The 21,804-nt window shown below is 44.1% G+C and overlaps 2 protein-coding genes across 2 annotated transcripts in view; one reads left to right on the forward strand and one right to left on the reverse strand.

Moving 5' to 3' along the window:
* Window positions 1–9,206, forward strand: part of TELO2 (telomere maintenance 2) — a gene marked incomplete at its 5' end in the record, with an annotated part of 16,985 nt that extends 7,779 nt beyond the window's left edge. The window contains 11 exons of the mRNA XM_010185016.1: window positions 23–88; window positions 696–781; window positions 1,075–1,166; window positions 1,949–2,065; window positions 2,449–2,520; window positions 3,043–3,213; window positions 3,942–4,033; window positions 4,348–4,447; window positions 4,847–4,911; window positions 5,559–5,674; window positions 8,670–9,206. Of these exons, the coding sequence (XP_010183318.1) occupies window positions 23–88; window positions 696–781; window positions 1,075–1,166; window positions 1,949–2,065; window positions 2,449–2,520; window positions 3,043–3,213; window positions 3,942–4,033; window positions 4,348–4,447; window positions 4,847–4,911; window positions 5,559–5,674; window positions 8,670–8,773 (1,081 nt within the window). The remainder of the gene's footprint in view (window positions 1–22; window positions 89–695; window positions 782–1,074; window positions 1,167–1,948; window positions 2,066–2,448; window positions 2,521–3,042; window positions 3,214–3,941; window positions 4,034–4,347; window positions 4,448–4,846; window positions 4,912–5,558; window positions 5,675–8,669) is intronic.
* Window positions 9,207–10,427: 1,221 nt separating this feature from the next.
* IFT140 (intraflagellar transport 140) lies at window positions 10,428–20,665 on the reverse strand. Its single transcript, XM_010185017.1, has 13 exons — window positions 20,637–20,665; window positions 20,050–20,226; window positions 17,146–17,337; window positions 15,985–16,080; window positions 15,544–15,676; window positions 15,310–15,453; window positions 14,123–14,251; window positions 13,721–13,903; window positions 12,563–12,769; window positions 12,135–12,347; window positions 11,885–12,051; window positions 11,404–11,545; window positions 10,428–10,631 (listed from the first exon to the last, which is right to left on the reverse strand). Exons 1-13 carry the CDS (start codon window positions 20,663–20,665, stop codon window positions 10,428–10,430), a joined length of 2,016 nt encoding a protein of 671 aa, XP_010183319.1.
* Window positions 20,666–21,804: the final 1,139 nt, after the last annotated feature.

A 21,804-nucleotide genomic window follows, 5' to 3' on the forward strand; every position in this document is an offset into this window, starting at 1 on the left:
CTCTGCCATTCGTGTTGGAAAGTAACAAGAAATCACACACAGCAGCCCCCGTGATGCCAGATGAGGAGTTGGATGCTGAGCTTGACAGGTATGGGGCAAGAAACTGGTAGGAAATGGAAAATAAACAGCAGGTTCTTAAGAGCAGATGTGGGGAGAAGGGAGCTATGGGGGTAGCTGCATTTCTTAGCAAATCTTGTGCTTTCTGAAACTGTTCAGCTGAGTGGTAGCAGCAGAATAGGATTTTGTGTAGGAAATTGCACACACATATGTTAGTAATTTGAGCAAAGCCCTCATCGTGTACAACTGTTGTATTTATTCCATTTGACTTAGATACTTGTTTCCTGGAATTATGGATATATCTGCCCATTTTAATAATGGACCTGCCTTGCTCTGTCACTTTACCAATATATAAAGAAATCTCAAGACTCAACTTCTAGCCTCTGGGTCACCTGGCTCCTTTCTGCACTTGACCAGGAGATCCATTTCCAGATCTGGTCACCGAGCTGCTCTTTCACTGAGCTTCAGAGTAATTCATCGAATGTCCTAAGGAGCCCTTTCAGGCTTCTGTTGTGCTCCTGGATGACACAAGTGTGTTACAATGTGTGTGCTGGTTCTTTCCCTTTTGTGTGGATAGCTGGGGAGAGGAAGAACTTCCATACCCCGTAGGCTGACTCCTGCCTGTATTTCTTTCACAGTGATGATGACCTCATCCCTTATGACATGTCAGAGGATAAAGAACTAAAAACTAAAGCTCCTGTGTATATCCGAGACTGTATTGAAGGTAGGAGATTTTGGGATGAGTATTTGTTTCTTACTGGTTTTGGGAGAGTGATCTCTGTGCAGGTTTATTTTTTTTCTGACCTAATTTGAAGAAGTTGTAGGATTTAAATAATCTGAGCTCAAATGTTGAACTGTAATTTCTGACTAATTTCAGTTTAATTCCTAATGCTGGTCATGTGCTGAGTCAGTGAAATGTACCTATAACAAGACAAACTATTGGCAGAAAGAAGTTGGGTTGTATATAACAAAGCTCAACTGTTCTGTTAATAGCTTTTGTCTTTTGATTACCTTCAGTCCTGACAGGATCTGAAGATGTGGACAAATGGGAAGCTACAATCAAGGCTCTTGAGAGCTTGGTTCGAAAGAATCCAGCAGCAACAAGAGAGGTGAAGTAGTATGAGCTAAGTTACGAGTGGGCTGTAATACAGGATTATCTCTTTGCCCTTGTGAGGAGACTAAACATGCCAGCAGAGCAGCAGGCCAGGCTACAGTGTACCTGGATTTAAAGCTTTCAACCTGGGAAGGGAAACAGAATGAAATAGTTGCTTTGGAGGTGAGGCCACAGAGTGCAAAGGAACAAAGAAGCAGGCAAAGGTCCTGGCAACTGTACGGCATTTAGCAACTCCGTGCTGAAAATGAAAAGCATTGTACTGTAGAGGTGCCAGTAACATGAGGAAGCTCCATGCTCTGTGCTGGGCAGAAAAAACATTAAAAATGCAGTTCACAGAACAGCCGTGAATCCCACAGACCAGTTGTTTGTAATTTTGGATTTAATTGATTTTGAATTGAAATTGAATTTCATTGTTCCCCAACAAAAGAGGAGATAAAATCAAATGAACTTTCCCTATTCCCTTGTACAAGCATAATGTCTTCTGGAGGGAGTAGTTGGATTGTCCTGGTCAAGATGAAAAGATGCCACCACTTGTCCAGAGTGAATGTGGACAGAGAAATCGGCATAGGGGTTTGTTCAGTGTTTTGAGAAATGTCTTGATGGCATTTAGCTTAATGTGTTTTCACTCTCTCCTAAGTAATGGAGACATTGCCTGCATTCCATATCCTTATTGTCTTTGCTTAAATGTAAGGAATTGAAAATGGATGCTGTGGTGTAAATTCTGTGAGAAAGAAAACGCCTGCAGGGATTTTATTCCTGTTTTCATATTTTGAGCAGGTTAGCGTGGAGCTGGCAAAAATCCTGTTGCATCTTGAGGAGAAGACCTGCATTGAAGGCTTTGTGGAGCTCCGTCAGAGAGCTCAAGTGGCTGTTTTAACCACAGATCCAATACCTGTGAGTCCCTCTTACTGCTCTCCTTTTTCCAGTTGAGGCACAGGCAAAAATTGAAGCAGCTGAGCCCTCTTCAAGTATTGGAAGGCCCCAGTGAGGTCTCCTTTGAAGTGCCAGAGCTGCCATGGCAGTTGTTTGAGTACCTCTGCTTAGGAAGGAGAGAAGAATGGAAAAGTTCCATTTGTCATTTGCTTCCTGTGGGAGAATCTAGAAGTAGAAGTATCTGAATTTCCTGTCTGCACAGCATGTCTCTTCCCTTCTCTTGGAGGCTTCTTGTTAACTAACAGGAAGCAGGACTTCTCCTGAAGTACAGCACTTCTACAATTCGTGGGAAGGCTGTTTACAGCCTGGATTTGTGCTTATCACACCTTGATTTTTCTGTACAGGTAGCAAAGTACTTGACCTCCCAGTTCTACTCTCTGAACTACAGTCTTCGTCAGCGCATGGACATTCTCGATGTAAGTGCTCTTCTCTTCCTGCTTTCCTTGTGTTTTCGTTGCATCAGTGGTGTTTCCCTGAGATGTATTGGGGTTACCTTTTATTCCTTGGAGGAGGCAGCAGAGGCATGGGACTCTGACATTGGCATTTGTGCTTGGCACTCTCCTGTTCATAACTCCAGTTGTACAGCGATACTTCCCCACAGAATGCAAAACATACGATGGTCATTTGCTTAGAAGAAGCCACTGTTTTCTCGCGTGTCATCAGTCTGTGATATCTTCACTTTCTGAAAGACAGCAATCTGCCTGTGACTGCTGTTGTTACACTTTCTGTGCCTGAAGAAGGAGCCACTGTTCTGTTTCAGGGCTTGATTTCAGGTACAAGTGACCAAGTGCTTGGTTTGGGTTAGTTGCCGTGCTGTTCTTCATTCTAAACATGTTGAGCCTTTCTGTTCCTATCATTTTGGGTGCAGGTAACTCTGTTGTTGTTTTGTAGTACAAGGATTACCCCTTTTTAACCAAACCTGCCTCTTTTTCATCTAGATACTGGTTTTGGCAGCTCAAGAACTGTCTTGTCCCAAATCCCAGGGGAAGACCAAGCATTCTGGTGCTCAAAAACCTTCTATCCAGCTCCTTCCTGGAAGTGACAGCTCGAAGGACTGGAGAAGAATTGTTGATGAAAGGATCCAAAGCAAGACTCGGAGATTTGCTACGGTGAGTCCAGGGCAGAAACAAACTAATGCCAAATCCAGCAAAAACAGGGACAGTAGGAGTTGCTGTAGTTCTATCCAGAACGAGCAAAACACCTGTGAGATTGAAGGAAAGAAAATGTAACTTCAAATATAAATATCTTAGTTTCTGGCTGAATTTCTTGGTCTATAGTACCAGATCCTGTAGTCCTCTCCTAGCAGGCAGAGGAACATAAACCTTGAACTCCTTGCCTTGCACTGAGGAGTAGTTGTTGCTGTTCTGTGCTTGTTCTGAGCTTCTCTGGCCGCTGCAGGGAGCTGTGACTGCACCTCGCAGATCCCTGAGCCTCTTCCATTAAAATAGCTGCCACAGGACTGGACTGTCTCAGCCTTCCTATTTTTCAGGGAGATAAATTGACACCGGTTTCCTGGTTCCCAGAACTCCCCTGACGTTCATTCTCGAGAAATTCCTTTTCAATACTCCTTTATCCCTTGCGTGTTCTTGTTTCTTAAATCTAACCCAGCCATACTGAGCTATGTTGCACTGAAATATTTAGATGAGAGGATCTGAAGTGGGAAGTGAGCCATCCAGCCTGTGAACTAGTAGCCATAGGCGTACAAACAAGCAGTGGCTGCAAGGAACCTGTAGTCTTGACAGTGCCCAGTGAAGTGGAAGAGTTGGATGCTACATCTTGTGTATCTTGTACATCTTCATTTTTCATTTTTGTACGTTTTCATTTTTTTCTTGGACAGGGTCAGTCTCAAGTGGAATTGGCTTCCAGCCCAAATGAGTTCAGTTCTGTTGCTGGCCACTTCTTTTTTCCGTTGATTCAGCACTTTGACAGGTGAGCGTGGGATGTGGGCATGGCAGCTGCCAGTGAACCAAGAATCAAGTTTCTTGTAATACCAGTCTTAATGTATGGCAGCGGTGCTAGCTTTGGTAGAATAAGTGATACTTGCTGTAAAAGTAGAGGATATTACTGGTCTGGGAGCAAAGGGCTGTGGCCTGTGCTAAACTGGGGATGACTGTGTAACAGCTGTTGTTTTAGGGATTCAGGCTTGTGGGGGACAGTTTACCCTATATAACCACCCCAACTGTTCCAGAGATGGGCTGATCAGCTTCCTCACTGCTACAGGACTCTGCATCTTGCACTTGCAGGCCTTTGACAACATTTGATCTGCTGGGGGAAGATCACTTCGTCTTGGGAAGACTGGTCCACACTTTAGCAGTCCTGATGTACTTGGCTGTCAACACCGTGGTAAGAAAAGGCTGTGTTAGCTTGCAGAGAGCAGGAGGGATTTCCAGCCTGGGGACTTTTGAAAGAGCAGCATGCTCTGGGGCCTGCTACACTTAGACTGGCAACAAGTTTGAGTCACATGTGCTGAGAAGTTGTGAAAAGGGCTGAGAAAAAATGATCAGAAGGGAGATGCAGGATTCAGACACCTCTGCACTATCTTCTGCTGCTTCTGGTAGAAAAACTATCAGCTTCTGTGGGAGGTTGGGCACATCATTTCACTTTACTGCCTAAGTTTCCTCATCTGTAAAATAAAGTTAATTGTAACCCTGATGTTCACAACTGCATATCTCAAGGCCCAGTTCTGCAGGGTCATGTGAATGTGAAGGGATTCAGTGTTTCTGTCATATTCCTGTTTTGCAGGCAGTCACTACAATTGGAAAAGTGCTGTTGGAGTTTGTTTGGGCTCTGCGTTTCCACGCTGACTCGTGAGTTGTAGTTGTATGCTTTCATTTTTAAAAATCAGCTGCAAGCCAGTCTCCAGCCATGGTTTGTCTTTGTCCAAATCTGCACCTGACTGAGAATGCAATGATTTAATGCATTAACTCTATGCTCTCCTCCAGCCTTGTGTTCTTATGACTGAGCATTGCTAGAATATGTAATGAAGGCATTGCTTTAATGTCAGACCAACACATGAACTTGGTTAGTGTTTTCTACTTTGGAGGTACAGTCATTACCTATAGAAAGCATGACAGATGTCTTTAACAGCTATTCATGTGATAGCTTCAGGTATGTTTACTCAAGGAGCTCAGAAGACTTTAGGTTCAATTCCAGCATTCAACCCTGGGAAAAAAATAGGATATGTAGCCAAAAATGCTGTAAACATCCAATTTCTGTTTTCATCTCAGCCTTGTGCCAGACTCTGAATCATGCTCGACTCCCTGCACCACAGCATGGCAGGGGCTCTGTATGCGAGCACTCTGCCAGCTGGTGCACGATGACACTTACAATCAGTAGGAATATGGCAAATGTTGTCATAATCGCAAACATTTGAAACTGGAGAACCCCTTAATTGAGGAAATCAAGGTAGAGCATGAAGCTGCAGGCCCTAACCAGTTCAGTCTTTCTCCAACAGGTATGTGCGCCAGGGTCTTCTGTCCTGCGTCTCCTCCGTGCTCCTCAGTGTCCCTTCGGAGCGTCTTCTGGAAGACATGACAGAAGAGCTTTTGGAGACTCAGTCCTGGCTGGGAGGTAAGACATGGTGGGGTACACCAGTGTTTTTCTGGTTAGTGGTGCAGTCTTTGGGCAGCTTCTCTTTAATTGTGATGGTAGCAGTAATGTCCTAGTGTTGTGCACCAGAGATTTGCATTATAAGTGTATTTATTGCTTGTAACTTTAGGGCAAATACTGGACCACACTGTGTGCTGTACAGATGTATTACTGAGGTAGCTAAAGCATAAGCTGAGCACTGCGTATGGCATTTTAAAGTGTGACTGTCCTCACCTACGTGCCTAACAAAAAATCCCAAAGTGTAGTGTGTACCCCTTTTCTTTGTCTAAGCATCCAACCACCCATCTCATGAAGGTGCAGCAAGTACTGTCATATTGCATCCAGGCTGTGACTTTGACCAGCACTTGTATGGCCTGTTTACCCCATGTGCACAGAAGATGGGTTTCATTCATGCTAAAAATAGGAGGAAGATGGATGAGCGTGGCCCCATCTCCTAAATTCCTGTTGCTGATTAAAGGAACAACCTATGAAAGACAGCAAATGACTTTGCATGCTGCACCCAACGCCCCTTATATCAGCACAAGCTGTGTTTGTGGGTTCTGATAGCAGGAGCTGCACAAGTTGGTGGTTGGGTATTGCAGAGGAAGGACAAGAGGAAATAATAACACTGTGTGCTTTGTAGTTCTGAAGCCTCCACTGTATTCTGAGTGGATCTCCTGTGACTCCCTGGGTTGGTTTCCTTCACCATTCTCACTCCTGGTGAGTTGGCTTCCCACAGGGAGCAGGCAGGAAGTGAAACTGACACAGGCGGCCTCTGATCCTTGCAGGTTGTGGAGCTCTGTGCCCTTTAAAAGGAAGAGAGCTGCCTTGCGGGGCTGAAAACTTTACTTTTCCCATGACATGGTGTGCTCTGAGGAATCTGCTTGTCCCTGCAGTTAACACTGCCATTACCAAGTAAAGCCTTTCCAGGAATGTTATAAATGTGTTTTCAGCATGAGGGTCTGCGTAATCTGTTTTTAATGAGTTATTTTTGGAAGGAGGAGAACGACAGAGCTAACAGCGTATATCTGCATCAAAGTAGTGCAATAGCCATCTCTTTGCATGTAGTGCTTCTGCATCAAACTTGCATGGTTGGTCCTGGTGGGAATCAGAGCTTCCTGAAACACAGCAGCTTCTCGGGCCATGCCTTCGCTCTTTGTTATAAGCCTTGGTAAAACAGCTATCACAGGGGGGCACTGAGCTCTTCCTCGCTGCTCCAATGAGTGAAGTCAGTCACAAGAGACCTGCTTTTGTGACTGAATCTTGGTTTTGAGCTAGTGGACTTGCTCATCACTCTTCCAGGCAAGATTTGCAAGAGGTGTCATGTATTAGATCTGCCATGCATTAGATCTGCTGCTGTAGCTGGGAAAAATGACAAGCTGTCAAGCATGCAAGCTGCCTACTGCCATGCGTTATGACCAGAAGTCACCACTTCAGGTTTCAGCTTCAAGCATCTACATTTCTCCTGCTATGGCTGAAGCACAATGAGGAACAGTGGACTAGAAAACGTTATCCATGAAGCTTTTAGTAGAAATCTACAAATCTGCTCCTGTTTGTTGCTGTATCAGGGCCTATGGAGATTGCTGTAGTTCATCATGTGAATATGATTGACTCTTTCTGCCCTTCAGCCTTTGGGCTGTAACTAAAACTGTTCCCTGTTAGAAAGTGTTTGCATTGTGGTGTAAGAAACTACTTCAGCCACTGTCATGGGACTGTCTACTTGCTTTGGGACATTTCAGCAGGGGAGAGGGGCTAGGATCCACCTTGTACTTGTCTGTCACTGCCCTTAATGGCATGCTGGACCTACTGGTGAGTAGCCTAATCTTTCCTGCAGGAGGGAGGGAATACCTAAACATTTCTAGGAAACAGTTCCTTTGATTCCTCAGCAGCTGCCTTTGAGGGAAATCCCCACCCCTTGCAAGTTCTGTAGAGCTGTGTCATAGGTAAGTCTGGTTTATGTAAGGACCTGAATGATGCTCTGGTGCCCTGTGCCTCCCTTTCAGTGGCTGCAGTTCAAGGTCCATGCTCATGGCAGTTAGAAACAATGCCAACATCGGTCCATTAGCTTCTGAGCTTGCACTCGTCTGTCTTATAGCCTCCCTGTTGCCTTCTGTAGAGGGAGTATGGAAGCACCATCGCGAAGCTCTCCCTGCAGTTATAAATAGCCCTGCTCCATCCAAATGAGTCATGTGTTTGGGCTGACAGCGCTGGGCGCTGAGCACACTGCTTGTGCGTACAGGATATCCTTACACAGACTCTCTGCTCTTCCAGGCTCCCCCTGCTCAGACATCCTGCATGCATCCTGGTTTTTACTTTGCAGGTCCATTAAGGGCCCCTGAAATAACAGCTGCTAGAAGCAGCTCCGTGCCTTCCCTTACTGCTGCATAAAGTGTGAAAGAACAACCAGTTTAGCAGACTTACCTCTCAGAACAGAGAATGTATTGAAACTTGGGGCCTCTCTTTCTGTCCCTCTTTTGAAGGGCAGCGCAACCACAGATTGGAGGAGGGAGTGCTGAGCTCCCTGTTTGTTGCAGGAATTGGCAGAAAGGAGACTTTAGGCTTCTGAGGAAGTCCATTTCTAATTGCAGACTGCATTCATGCTGGCAGATCAGCTGTGGAAAGGCTGTGTATAGCTCAAGGGCACAAGTACAGATTCTGGCCTGGCGGTTATCCTGTGAAATGCAAGGTCGGACAGTTTCTATAGTGTTTCAACCCAACTACTTGTTCTGCTGCAAGAATGAACCGAGCATTATCACATGTGACAGAGCTCAGCTACATTCATACTGCTTAAGATGATCAAGTTTATGCATCCCTGCCTTCTGGTCTAACAATTACTGCAAGTGCTATGTCCAGACCAGACTTATTTTCATTTGCTGCTGCATTTAGTGCTGTTCTGTGATGGTCAGTGAAACAGTAGTGTTAAGTGAAAAGCAGTTTCTCCCCGTTTTCCAACTAAAAGTGGCTTTTTCTTTTACAGACGTGGTGGAGAAGGATCCAGATGGGGACTGCAGGAGGCTGGCCTTGCAGAACTTGCTACTAATGGAGAACCTGAAAAAGAAACTCCAAACTGTCCCTTCCTAGCTGAAGGGTGAAAGAAATGACCTTTACCTCATCCTCTTGCCAGCTGGATGTGTGTAGGCACTGCAGGGCCTCTTCAGCAGTCACCTGGCTGGAGAAGAGGAAGAAGGGGGGAAGGGTGCAGGGCTGCGAGCCAGCAAACCTGACTTGACATCTGGACTTTGTAGTGGAGGCCAATTTAGTGAGCTATTGCTATCCGGTACGGCATGTACAGATGCAGGAAGGTAGGCTAGCACTGCCATTCTCCCCGCACCGCCCCAGCCCCCACCCCCAGCTATTTATAACCTTGGCAGGTTTGAGAGCTCTGCTAAAAATACAGGGAAGATCTCACAGCAGATTTCTTGTCAGAAAAACAGAAGGGCTGGAGAGGGCCACTTACCTCCCAGGGCTAAGTCTGTGACGTGCCCGTAACAAAGACTCCCCTGTCTTCTAGCAGTCAGCATTTGGTAGAACATCATCAGTCTGCGGTTCGAAAGGGTGGCACAGCGTAGGGAACGACACTGCTGATAAAGTGTAAGAACTGAATAGCTATGCTGAAGTCCTGAAAATGTGCCAAATGTTAACGGCTTGAGCTAGAGCTGTGCTGTGGCTGGGAAGGAACAACGCAGGAATTCTTTTTGTATAAACTTAGTACAAAATAAACTTCTATTAAAGGATAACTAACGTCCAGATTTTGGGCTTAAAATCTCCCCTCACCCTTCTTCCCTGCAAGCATCCAATTTAAAAACTTCATATGCATCCCAAGTTTTGATGCAAGTCACAGAACAGGAAAAAGAAAAATCCCTTTTAAGCAGAAGGGTGAGTTGGTATGAAGTGTATGAGAGAGACTTCATAAATACATCCTCATGGAGTAGGCTTAGAGGTGAGCAAAACCTTGGTTACTTAAGTTGGGCTTCACTTCTTATGGTCCTACTTGTGCCAGGGAAGAAACTTTCATCCTAAGTTCTGATTAGTACAGAGAAGCTCGACATAACTGTGGAGGCTGGAAAAGAAACTTCATAGTGAGGAAGAAGTTTCACTCGCTGAATGTGACCCAGCCTGAGCAGGGAGGATTGGCCCAAATGAGCCCCTACCACCCCCAACCATTCTGTGGCTCTGGGGTTTATTCCAGATTTTTGTAAATGGCAGCTCTAGCCTACATGACCCGATGCTGTATTTAAATACAAAAGCTTTGGGCTGGGGGAAGCCTCCCTTCCTTGTGCAGCAGGGGAGTAGTTTAACTTTTACCCAAACAGGCAGAGATTGTTTTCAGAAGTTTTGACTTCTAGGGAATGACGGATCAGTGAGGACCTCAGCAGATCAAAGTTGTACTCGAAACCTCTGGCAACTCAGGAGTTTCCATCTCAGTTACTCATCTCTTTTCTGTACTGGAAAAAAGGCCTGAAGTTGCAATTTACAGTTCTTGTGGTTTTTTTCCCTCCCTCTCAAATTTATTGAAATACTAAAACCAGCTTCATAACAGGATATACATGTGCATCTTTGTATGTAGTGTTTGGGATTATATATAAACTTCAATACTGTTGCTTGTACAGTCAAGCAGGAAAAACAAATTTCTTGGTAATAACCAAAAAAGCCTTACTGCAGCAGTGCGCTGACTGATGCATAACCCCTAATGAAACCAGAGTAAATCAGCTTTGCATTCAGTAAGTGCAGGTTATCAAGGGTCCTCCATTACATCAGCTACATCTTCCTCCACCTCCTTGTTTTCCATATTGTTGGGGTGAAGTTGCTCCGGAACCAGGGTTCGGCTTATGGGAATGCCTGCTCCTCGGTGCACTGCCTCGATGGTCTGTGGAGTCACGTAGGAGCTCAGGTTCAGGGCTGGAATTCTTTTCTGTATCTCTTCCAGGTACTGGTATGCCTGAAGTGACACACAGAGATCACTGCTAGGGAGTTACTGCTATGTGAGTCCCAGCACAACAGTGAAAAGCTTCCACCCTTAGTGTGTGGCTGAGCTCTTGACAGGAGCTCTGTGTTGAAGGGTGCTAACGCTTAGCCATGAGTTGCAGCCTCTGCTAACATGATGACTTTCCACAGTGACTTGTGTCAATTCTGTCTTTCTCAGTTTAGAAAATAAGGGTCTCAGAGGCTGGTTTTACATTCTCCTGATAGTGAAGCACTGTCAAAGCAGGTTAAAAACGAGGTCAGTCAGCACAGCTGCAGAAACTCAATATCCTTATGTTTCAGAATAGAGGCAGGTTACAGTTTAGTCCAAACACTAGGATGGAAACTTCTGCCCAGAAGAAGTGATTCACCATTTAGAGAATCACAGCATGGTTTGGGTTGGAAGGGGCCTTAAACCTCATCCAGTCCAACTCCTGACATGGGCAGGGACATCTCGACCAGACCAGGCTGCTTAAAGGCCCTGTCCAACCTGGCCTTGAACACTGCCAGGGAGGGGGCATCCACAGCTTCCCTGGGCAGCCTGTGCCAGTGCCTCACCACTCTCATTTCTTCCTAATGTCTAATCTAAATTTACCCACTTCCAGTTTAAAGCCCCTTGTCCTATCCTCCCTGTAAGGAGTCTCTGCTATGGACCATCTTCCTGTACAGGATAACCATGCTATACCAAGCTGCACTGGTGTATATAAAATACAGGCTCTGTAGACTGGAAGAATTAAAAAGTAACGTACCATCTGGAATTCCTCCGCTTGTACATAATGTTCAACCAGAAATCCCAAGACATCACCATGCTGGATGGCGGTGTCAAAATCTGGTTCGGTTAGGAGAAGTTCACACTGTCTGACCGCTTCTTTGGGATCTTCAGAGTAATTTCTAGTAAGGAGCAAAAGGAAACTGTTAACAACCCAGGAGAGAGCACTCAGCTTGTCAGGTGAAGAGCAGGGAAGATGTTTTTATGGTGGTGTGTTTCATAATCGCCTTTCTGACCGAGCTACACTTTCCTTGGTCAATAAACTTTCTTGTATTTTTGTCTTTAATGTCAACAGCACTTCTAAAAAAAAAAAAAAAACAAAACACATAATGGTTTCCCTGCTATAAAAATGTACCAGCAGCTTTTAGAAGTGAATCTGCAAATTATTGATTCAACTGTGGGTACCGTTACAACTTTTCTTCTTGTGCGGTATTTCATGTGCTCTGAATACTGCAGCTCACCTCCGAGCTTGGTTGAATCGCTTAATCAGGGTCATCTTGCTCTGCAACTGTATGAGTTTGCTTTCCTGTTCCAGAGGGCTTCTAGTCTTTGCCTTTGAAAGACACACATATGCCTCCATCAAGGCCCCTTGTGCTTTCTCATAGTTCTGATACTCATCAATTTCTGCCTGCAAGAGGAGAAATGAGGTGAATGTCTTACTCCAGAGCTAACAAACCAAACACCTTTAGCAGTCGCAGAAGGGTGATGTACCTGAGCACATGCCTCATAGAAACCTGCCAGCAGGTCAAGGGCCCGCCCTTTAGTATAGAAGCTAATGATGTTCTTCATAATCTCGGGGTCCTTACGCCAGTCCAGTGATTGTAGATAGTTGGCTGCCATGATATAAATCTCTCTCTGTCTGGAAACTCCCGCAAAGAAGATAATTTTCTCGGTATCGCCGGATTTCAACAGCGCCCTCATAGCCTGGCAATGGAAAGGGGGGCATGGGAGAAGAAAGTATAATTATGAATGCAAAACCACAAGCTCTGCTAAGACAGCTGGGCAGCCTTGTCTGAATAGTCTACTGCATGAAGGCTGTTCCAAGATTTACTTCTCAAAATGTCCTTGTTTTGAGAAACCTTAGGAAGGTAGCTCTTCAGCTTTTTTTTTTTTTCCCTTTTCTGCCGATCCAGACTGACCTTTAACTTGTTTCCCGCTTGCGTGTATTTCTTGGTGGCCATGTGGTAATTGCCTTGTCTCATGCAGCAGTCAGCAATTTGCTCCAGCAGCTCTCTGCGGGACTCCTCAGAGAGGTCCTTGGAGTCCTTGGAGACTGTCAGCTTCTCAGCCAGCTCCTCCGTGATGGTCAGGTTCTGCTTCAGGCAAAGTTGCAGAGCCTCATGGTACTAATGGAAGTGAAAAAGCAATGACAGGTTGCAAACTGTAGCAATACTTCATGTTGCTTGTGGTGGTGCCTACAGAAGTTAGCTATATGAGAATACAAATGCCAGCAGATGTGGATGCTCTCCCTAGAACGTTGTTGTGTAGCTGAGCACCCCAACATTGACTCCTGTTCAAGTACACGCCATCTCTGTTCACTAAGAATGGATTTGTTCTTCCATGAAGACTGCTAGTGTGGCACTGAAGATTCATCCATTCCATTTCATTTATTTGAATGTGACGTTCTTAGTGACATACAAGTCAGATTAATTAGGCATGGTTGATTATATTAAGGTTTTCAGCAAATATAAATAAAATAAATACAGGCTTTTGAAAGATTTTGTTAAATACTTTGCTGCTTCCCATACAGGAACAAATTACGAGTAAGATATAAATTGCTTTTAGCCCAGAAAAGCACTACTGTACCCTTGCGAAGAAAGGACGCCACAGGCGCTCATTACAGAGGAGTGGGTATAGGACTGCTCTGTACCTAGCATTTTGGTCAGGCTGAGTTGCCTTCACAACAAGGGTGAGGCAGAAGTGCATAAAAGTTTAGGTGAAAAATGTTGCACCTTAACTACACTGGTGGTATGACAAAAGGGACAGCATTGGGTTTTTTTGACCAATGATGTGATAATTTCCCTGCCTCCAAATCTGTTAGTTTAGAGAGTAGAAACTTTTCTTTTCCCAAGAGTGCAAAATCTGCAGGTTTTAAGCCAGAAATAAGAGAAAAAGGAATCCAGTTTTGGAGTTGAGCCAGTGGGCTCAGCCCCATGAGTCACTGGCATGAGAGGAAACTTTAAACTTTACAAATGTCTCTGCATATCTGTTTGTCAACAAAGAAAAATGCATGTGTATGCACATACTCACCTGTTGTGCTCCTCTTCACCTATGCACACAGGTAAGCTGGAGCTTACCTTTTTGGCTGTGAGCAACAACTCCATTGCCTTCTCATACTGAGCATGTTCAATAAAGAAATCGGAACAGCGGGCTAGCAGAGCTGGGTCTGATTTCTCATCCAGGTCTTCAGCAATCAGCTGTAGGGCCCCAAACTGCTGCGTGGCAAAGGCAAGCTCCAGTGCCTTGGAGAAGTGGCCTGCCTGAAAAATTAGGAATGAGTCTTTGAAGAGCAGAATAAGCACTGCAGAATCAGTTTACAGGATACCCTAGAGTGGATTAATAAAGCATTGCCCACCATGAAGAAATGAGTAATAAACAGTACATATAGAAAAAAAACACTACAGTTGATTTAATGGTCCTCTGCTGTAGGAACTGCTTCAGTCTAAAGTTTGGTATTTTTTACTAAAAAAGACATTTACCTTGTGGTATAACATAACAGCTCTGTCCATCTGCTCCCCCTTTTCCTCATAATAGCAGGCTGCCTCTATCATGTCTTCCGGAGAGCTCAGAAGAGCCAGGTTCATCAGTTGATCATCTAAATTGTTCTCCTGTGCAAAAGCAAAGATTTGGCTCTAGGTATGCAGCAAACAGATTTCGTATTTCTATCTTCTGGCAAGCATACAGCTTTATACTGTCACGTATGAGCCCATCAACCCCCTTCTGTGCACAACCTACACCAACCCAAATAACTGAGCTGCAATGATGATAACTTGTTTCCATGCAGTTTTCTCTTGAGATATAGAAGAAAATAATGTCCCATAGAATCAAGACTTTATTGATGCATCTTTTGCAGAAGATGCAGGCAAAAACCAAGAACATCTTCCTAGTGGCTGAATATGAGCAAGCAGTGTCTCACAAGAGAGAATGGGCACAAATAACTGAGGATCACAGAATCAGAATTTAGATTGGAAAAGACCCTTAAGATCATCAAGTCCAATCACTAACATAGCACTGCCAAGTCCACCACTAAACCATGGCCCTAAGCACCACATCTACCCGTCTTTAAAATACCTCCAGGGATGGTGACTCCACCACTTCCCTGGGCAGCCCATTGCAATGCCTTATAATCCTTTGAGTGAAGAAATTTTTCCTAATACCCAATCTAAACTTCCCCTGGTGCAACTTAAAGCCATTTCCTCTTGTCCTACTGCTTGTTACTTGGGAGAAGAGACCAACCCCCACCTTGCTACACCCTCTACTCTTTCAGGTAGTTGTAGAGGGCGATAAGGTCTCCCCTCAGCCTCCTTTTCTCCAGGCTAAACAACCCATTTCCTCAGGTGCTCCTCACAAGACTTGTGCTCCAGACCCTTGTAATTTCATAGAATGCCAGGTTGGAAGGAACCACAAGGATCATCTAGTCCAACCTTTCAAGGTAAAAGTATAGTTTAAATGAGCACCCTGTCAAGTTGACTCTTAAAACTGACCAATGTAGGGGAATTTACCACTGCCCCTGGGAGATTATTGCAACGTCTGATTGATCTCATGGTAAAAAAATTTCTTCTGGAATTCAATTGGAATCTCCAAATTTGTTCCACTTTCTTTCCATATGCTGCCTAAAGAGAGAATCCTGCTTTACTTTTGGTCATTAAGGTACCTCCTTACATACCTTACACAAGCGGATGGCATTGTTAAATGCCTGGGCCCTGGTGTAGAAATGCACAGCCTGCTTGATTTCATCCTGACTCTCATACTGGCGGGCCAGGTGATAGGATGCTGCCCAATTCCCTGTTTCATTTGCTATTTCAGCAGCCTGAAAAGGAAGTGATACAGCTTTATATGTGCCTATATTCATCCCAGGAATGAGAATTCTCTGGAAGCAGATGGGAGCAGGCTGCCTTACCTTCTGAATGTTGCCCTGAAAGCAATGGACACGGACTAAGGAAAAATAATCCTGAGCCAGCGCATAGTACTTCAGTGCAGATTCCATGTCTGACTGACTCTCCAGATACTGTGCCCACCATTTCCACAGGCTCCTAGAAAAGCAACAATATTAATTGCAGTAACAAGAATTGCCAGAGACTGGATCTTTCACTCCTGGAGAACTAGACCTTGACTAGATACGTTTTTTTTAGAATGCAGACAAGGGGGTTCAGCCTAGATATCTAATGTGGCAGATCTTGAGCAAGATGTAGCATAACCCTGAAAAGCTGTCGATCATAATGGATAAAGCAGGGGTCGAACTTGCAGCTGAGAGGATTCATGCTCTGCTGTCCCTGCTCTCACAAGTTGCATTTCAGACCTGAAAGTCCCATTTAGGAGAAGGAACCACCATAGCACTGACTTGTCTTTCATCTTGTTGACGTAGTTCTCCAGGGCTTGTAAGTCTTCACAGAGCATTCGGGGTACCTCGAACCTATGCGTGTCTGACTTCTCATAGCTGTAGAGAAAAAAGAACATATAAGATGTGAAATTATTACCTTCTTATTGGCTCACTTCCTGTGTAAAAATCCATTTAATATTGTTTGACAGTTATAGAGTGACAACACTGGTAACACCGCTTCATTTGTATTATGAAGTTTACTCCAAGACCAGTTGCAGTCTGCCAGCAACATCAAAAATAAAAAGTTCAATGGTCCTGCAAGGCACCTGGAATCAAAGAGGCCATGTGATCACAGGACAGTAAATACTTTAAAAGTGCCAGTGATGGTCCAAAGAAATATCCCAGAAAGCTGCCCAAACATAAAGCACATCCCTGTGCAACTGGCTGAAAAGGTTGCAAAAGCCCTGGGCTCCTCATCTTGACTGGTCCTTCTGCTGACCACTGCCCCTTCAGCCTCTTTTCCACTGCTGGGACATCCCTGCACTTACGCCACCATCCACGATTAAGAGTATCTCCTCACCTCTCTGCCCACTTAGATCATCTAATGGGTCCGTCTGATAACATCAGAGCTCTACTTTCACTCAGAACAGAAGTGACCTTATTATATTATTATATTGTGAGACTTCATATGGGAAAACTCATATAAAATCAAGATTTCAAACAACAAATAGATCACATTAAAAATGACCTCCCCTAACTTCTCCAGGGACTCCAGTCACAGGAGAGGACTAGGCACCAGAAACACCCAAGTCAGACTAAATTCTGCCACCACAGTTGTGCTTAGGACACTCAGGAGAAGTAAACAAGTGGTTTTGTCATGGAAAAGGAAGGAAAAGAGGGCAGTGGTCTTCCAGAGCCAAGAACAGGATTGGATATCAGTGGGGTTCAACTACTGGCCCCAAAAAGACACTTAACCTTTCTGATGCTGAGCTTTATTAGCCTGGGAGGGTGCTGGGAAGTTTACTGTAACAATGCTTTAACTCCATGAGATAGAAAGCACCAGAAACAGGAAAAGATTTTAATTAATTATTAGCAGTCACAACCAGACATCTTCCTTAGCCTGCCTCCAGTCTTCACAGAAGATGAAGGCTCCAAATCCCCTGGGTGCCACAGGCTGCTTACTGGGTGAGTGCAAGACTCTGCTCTCCGGTTGCCTCCAGGTGCTTAGCGTAGTTGTAGTATGTAGTGCGTAGGTGAACCCGATCGTAGGCTTCGGCTGTTTCAATGGCTTTCTGCCACTGGTTTGAGGCTTGATAGAACTTGTTCAGGAGGTCATAGCGTTTGCAAGCCTTGTACAGTCGCTCCGCATCCTCCTGGAATGAAAGCAGGCAAACACGTCGTTAGCTCTGACTGGCACGTCATAGGTGTCCTTCACAACAGACACTGCACTTCTGAGTAGTTTATTAGTGCAGGTCATTGTAATGCAATTAAAGTAACAATAATTCAGGCAGGGGGTTTAACCAACCAAATAGACGTAGCCTGGAATAGCATGTTACTGGGAAACAGGATGTTTATGTGAGAATAAGGAAAGCACTCAGATCCTGGAATTTACGGTACAGTATCAACTGGGGGGGTGACACGAGCAAGCCATTAACAATTAAACGCTGTCATCGGGCGCATAAACCATCTCTGAAAGGGAGGATACTCTCACGTAGGGCTACAGTTAACAGCCACGCTGCCCACCGAGAGGTGAGCTCCAGGAGCAGGGCCCAGGCACTCAGGGTTTTGGCAAGAAGGCTTTCCATGCCAGGGACCTCCCGGTGTGACCTCCGAGCAGGTCTCAGAGGCACCAGTGCTGTTTATGGGCAACTCAGAATCTAATTCCTGGGAATAAATGCTCTTCATTTAAGACAGAATTAGAACAGGAGGATTTTGCTGATGCTGACGCAAGGGCAAGCAAATTTGGAACTATTATTTTTACGCTTTGAGAGGTACTCCTGTGGAAGAAGCATTTTCCTGCTCCACCCAACTGCTCTCCAGCTGAACACTATATTTAGTAAATTGAGATTAACTGTCCAAGACAGAAAAATAGTTTCTGTCTCTTATTGTTTCAAATTCAAAATAAAGCATAGAAAGTAGAGATGGAAGATGCCTGCACTATGATTCTGTACAAGATTAAAAAAAGCAACAGAACTGCATTCGTTTTGCTACACTTCCCCTCCACCTCTCCAAATAGAACTAAATATCCAAAAGAAGGAGCATTGATGCTTTTCAGCCTCGTAGCTCTCTCTGCCAGGAAGCATTTTCAAACATTTAGTTTGAATTTTCCTTTTCTTCTTCACTTTAACTCAGAACAGTTACTCTATCTCTCTAGCTTTTATACTCTTAAAATAGTTGTAGATTGCTAAACACCTTTTAAAAGCCAAATTCTAATTATTCAGCTATCTTAAAGGTTTCCTTTTCTATGAAACCTTTCCAAAACAATTTGCACTGATTTTCTCTGAACTTCTTCCAGTTACTTTTTTTTCTGGTAATGAGATGCTTTTAAGGGGTGAAAGTCAATATTCCAGCTGTAGCTGCAAAAAATACATAGACAGAATTTATCAACTCAGAGCTCCAGGATGTGGTGTCTCCTCAAAGGCAGCTCCAAACAGATTTTTGCTGTCACAGCGCCTTGCCATTTTTTTATCTAATTCATGATTTCCTGTGAACCATGAGATATTTCATCAATTCTCCTTTCCAAGTGTTTCCCTCTTGCAGATTATATGCTTGGATCTTTCATGGTCACCAAACTGAAAATCTCCTCTGCTTTCCTTACAGATCACTGATAAAGACATTAAATAAAGGCAAACTGAGTGGAATATATGCTCTCATCATTCATCTAACTGAGCATTTTTCAATCCGTGTGACAATGCTGGTCTCAAACCCATTTTAGATCTCAGTTCTCTTGGTAATCGAGGGGAGTGGGTTCAGACTACAAAAAGACGGATGAGAAAGACAGGGTCCACTTTGAGGCACTGGAGCGTGTCCAAAGAAAGGCAACAAAGCTGGTGAGGGGTCTGGAGCACAAGTCTTGGGAGAAGCAGCTAAAGGAACTGGGGTTGTTTAGCCTGGAGAAGAGGAGGCTGAGAGGAGACCTTATTGCCCTCTACAGTTACCTGAAAGAAGGATACAGTGAGGTGTGGTTGGTCTCTTCTTGCAAGTAAGAAGCTGTAGGATAAGAGGAAATGGCCTCAAGATGCATTAGGATTGGTTTAGATTGGATATTAGATATTATATGCACCAGAGCTCTCCAGCCCTGAAAGAAACATCAATTTTGCCCAAGCTGCTTAAATGCCTTAAGCCAGCCCTCACTCTCTGGCAGAACACAGCTTTAGCCTTTCACTCTACAAACAAACATGTCCAAATGGAATTTGTGTTTCCCGTGCTGGACCCTAAATATGTTTGTTGAAACATTTTAGCTAGAATACTTTAAAGTACATTCTTTTTTAAATCCTGTCAAACCTAGAATGATTAAGCTTGGAAGAATTATGCCCCCAAAAAACAGGTTTTCTGTTTAATGATTCACACATAAACCATCCTTAAAAGATCTTCCCTTCATTTAGCAGTTTCCTTCATTCAGCAATTTTTCATACGGGAGTAAAACTCCCATATAAATTCTGTACAGCAGTTAAGAAAACAGATAAATTAATCTGCTATACCCTTATGCAGCTATGGCTCCTGCTACTCTTTATTTCCAGACATCAGATTCTGCGATGCTCATTCTCATCTACTCTTTGAAGAAGAAAAGGGCTCAGGGGACTGCTGAGCCTCTGGAGTTCAGGGCAAGCCCCTGGTCAGTGCCACGCAGGCATCATGCAGCACGGGGCTGTGCAATGCTGCAGAAGATGTCTATTTCCCTAGGGTAAAATCTCAACTTCAGGAAAATAATTGTCAGAACTATTCTGCATCACTCCCCAGCGACCTGGCAATAGGTTTTACTCCTCTCCAAGGTTTTTGCATCTCAGAATTTAAAAAATATGATCAGTTTCTCATTTTTGTCCCTAGTTAAGTGCGGTGATATTCCCGTCTGTGTATGTTCAGAAAAGCATGCCCAGCTGAATGGCCAGCACAGCCACTCGGGCTTCCTCCTCTGGTTCTTGTTCAGCCTCCCTCAGTGCTTTGGCTCCTCTTGCATGACCCATGTTTCCAAGGCAAATTTTGGCAACATCGAGCCTCTGAGTCTTCACACACATGCGAGCCATGTTCTCCCAGACAGCTTCACTGTGAGAAATGGGAAAGAAAAAGAGAGCTGTTAAAGCATCACCTTTAAGGCTTGGGTACTAAGCAGGTACGATGCAAGGAAAGAGGAGAGCGTGAAAGGGAAAACCATCAGTACATTGGACACTTGGTGGATGTGACAAGGAGACTTCAGTTGCTGCGTAAGATTGAAAAGGAACAGAAATAGGCCTCAGACATAAAGGTTAGTTCCCGAGCTGAATGTCTACAGCCTTAAGAAAATATTGTGGGTTTTGCTTTACACCAATCTCTAAACAAAAGCAGTAATGGTTGCACGTATATAAACATTTACCATGCACCGTCGCTGTGGTTCTTGCTGTAGCTGTGCCTCCCTGTCAATGTTCAGAATTCAAAAGAAAAACTATGAGAAAAGATTTTATAGACATTAACCTTACACTGGAGACATCCGGCTGGTGTCCTGCATAGTTCAAACATGGAATAGCCTTCAGGAGCCCAATAGTTGTGCTCAAAAACAGGGAATGATGCGTAGGAAACAACCAACCAAACGATCATGCTCCAATTTAAAACTTACATAAAGAAAAGAAAAAAAAGCACAAAGCAAAGCTGCACAATGCTTAGAATGAGAACTCCTCAGGGCTAAGAGCTTACACTTAGCACTGCAAAATCCTCTGCTGAGACAGAGGCAGGGACTGGCTGAGCACCGTGCTTCCATGAAGGAACATCGGCTCTCAGCAGGAGCAGTGCCCAACAGGACCATGACATGGTTGACCATTGCATGGGGCGACAAGCAAAGATCTTCCTAGATTCTATTCATATTTGAGGTTCTTCAGAATAAAATGCAGTATGTTTGACTAACAGAAACATTAAGCATTCAAAATATGGGGTTTTTATCAGTGGAAGTATGGTCCTTCAGTGCTCAGACACCACCACAGCACAAAGTAAGTATCTAAATGACAAAAAAAAAAAAAAAAGAAAAAAAGAGAGATGAATGACACTTCAGATCCTGCATCTGCATGCAAATTCCCTTCCAGCTTTCCTATTATGAAAATGTTTTTCTTTTCCCAGTCACTGTGGGAAAGCCCTGCACAAACAGGGGAAAGTGACTAACAGGGAAGCAGTGAAGCAGATGAGACACGACGTGCTGCTGAACACAAACCGAAAAGAAAGGCAGAGAAAAAATGCTTTTCCTAATTTATTTTACATTTAGATCACCTTTTATTTGCAACTACAACTAGCATAAAGTTTCCATGTAGTAACCAACATAAATATGTGACACAAACTTCATTAAGGCTAAACAGTGTAGAGAAAATAAAACAGGATCAAAAGTGATAAATCAGGGGTATATTTCAGATAGTTCAGGAGTTTTCCTTGATTAGAGAAGCAAAAATGCATGTCTGAATATTTTACTGAATTTCTTACATCTGCACGTCCATGCTGAACGTGGTTCAAATGCAGCCTCCTCTCATGCTCTGCACCAACACATCCACGTCCCACAGTCTGGTGAGCAGAAAGGAGCATTGAAAGCAAGCACAGTAATTTCTGAACTGGAAAGGCCTTACAGAAACAACAGTGCTTGATCCTTCTGAGTGCAGCCTATGCATC

The sequence above is a fragment of the Mesitornis unicolor genome, unplaced genomic scaffold, assembly GCF_000695765.1.
Source record: "Mesitornis unicolor isolate BGI_N332 unplaced genomic scaffold, ASM69576v1 scaffold5085, whole genome shotgun sequence".
Classification (NCBI taxonomy): domain Eukaryota; kingdom Metazoa; phylum Chordata; class Aves; order Mesitornithiformes; family Mesitornithidae; genus Mesitornis; species Mesitornis unicolor.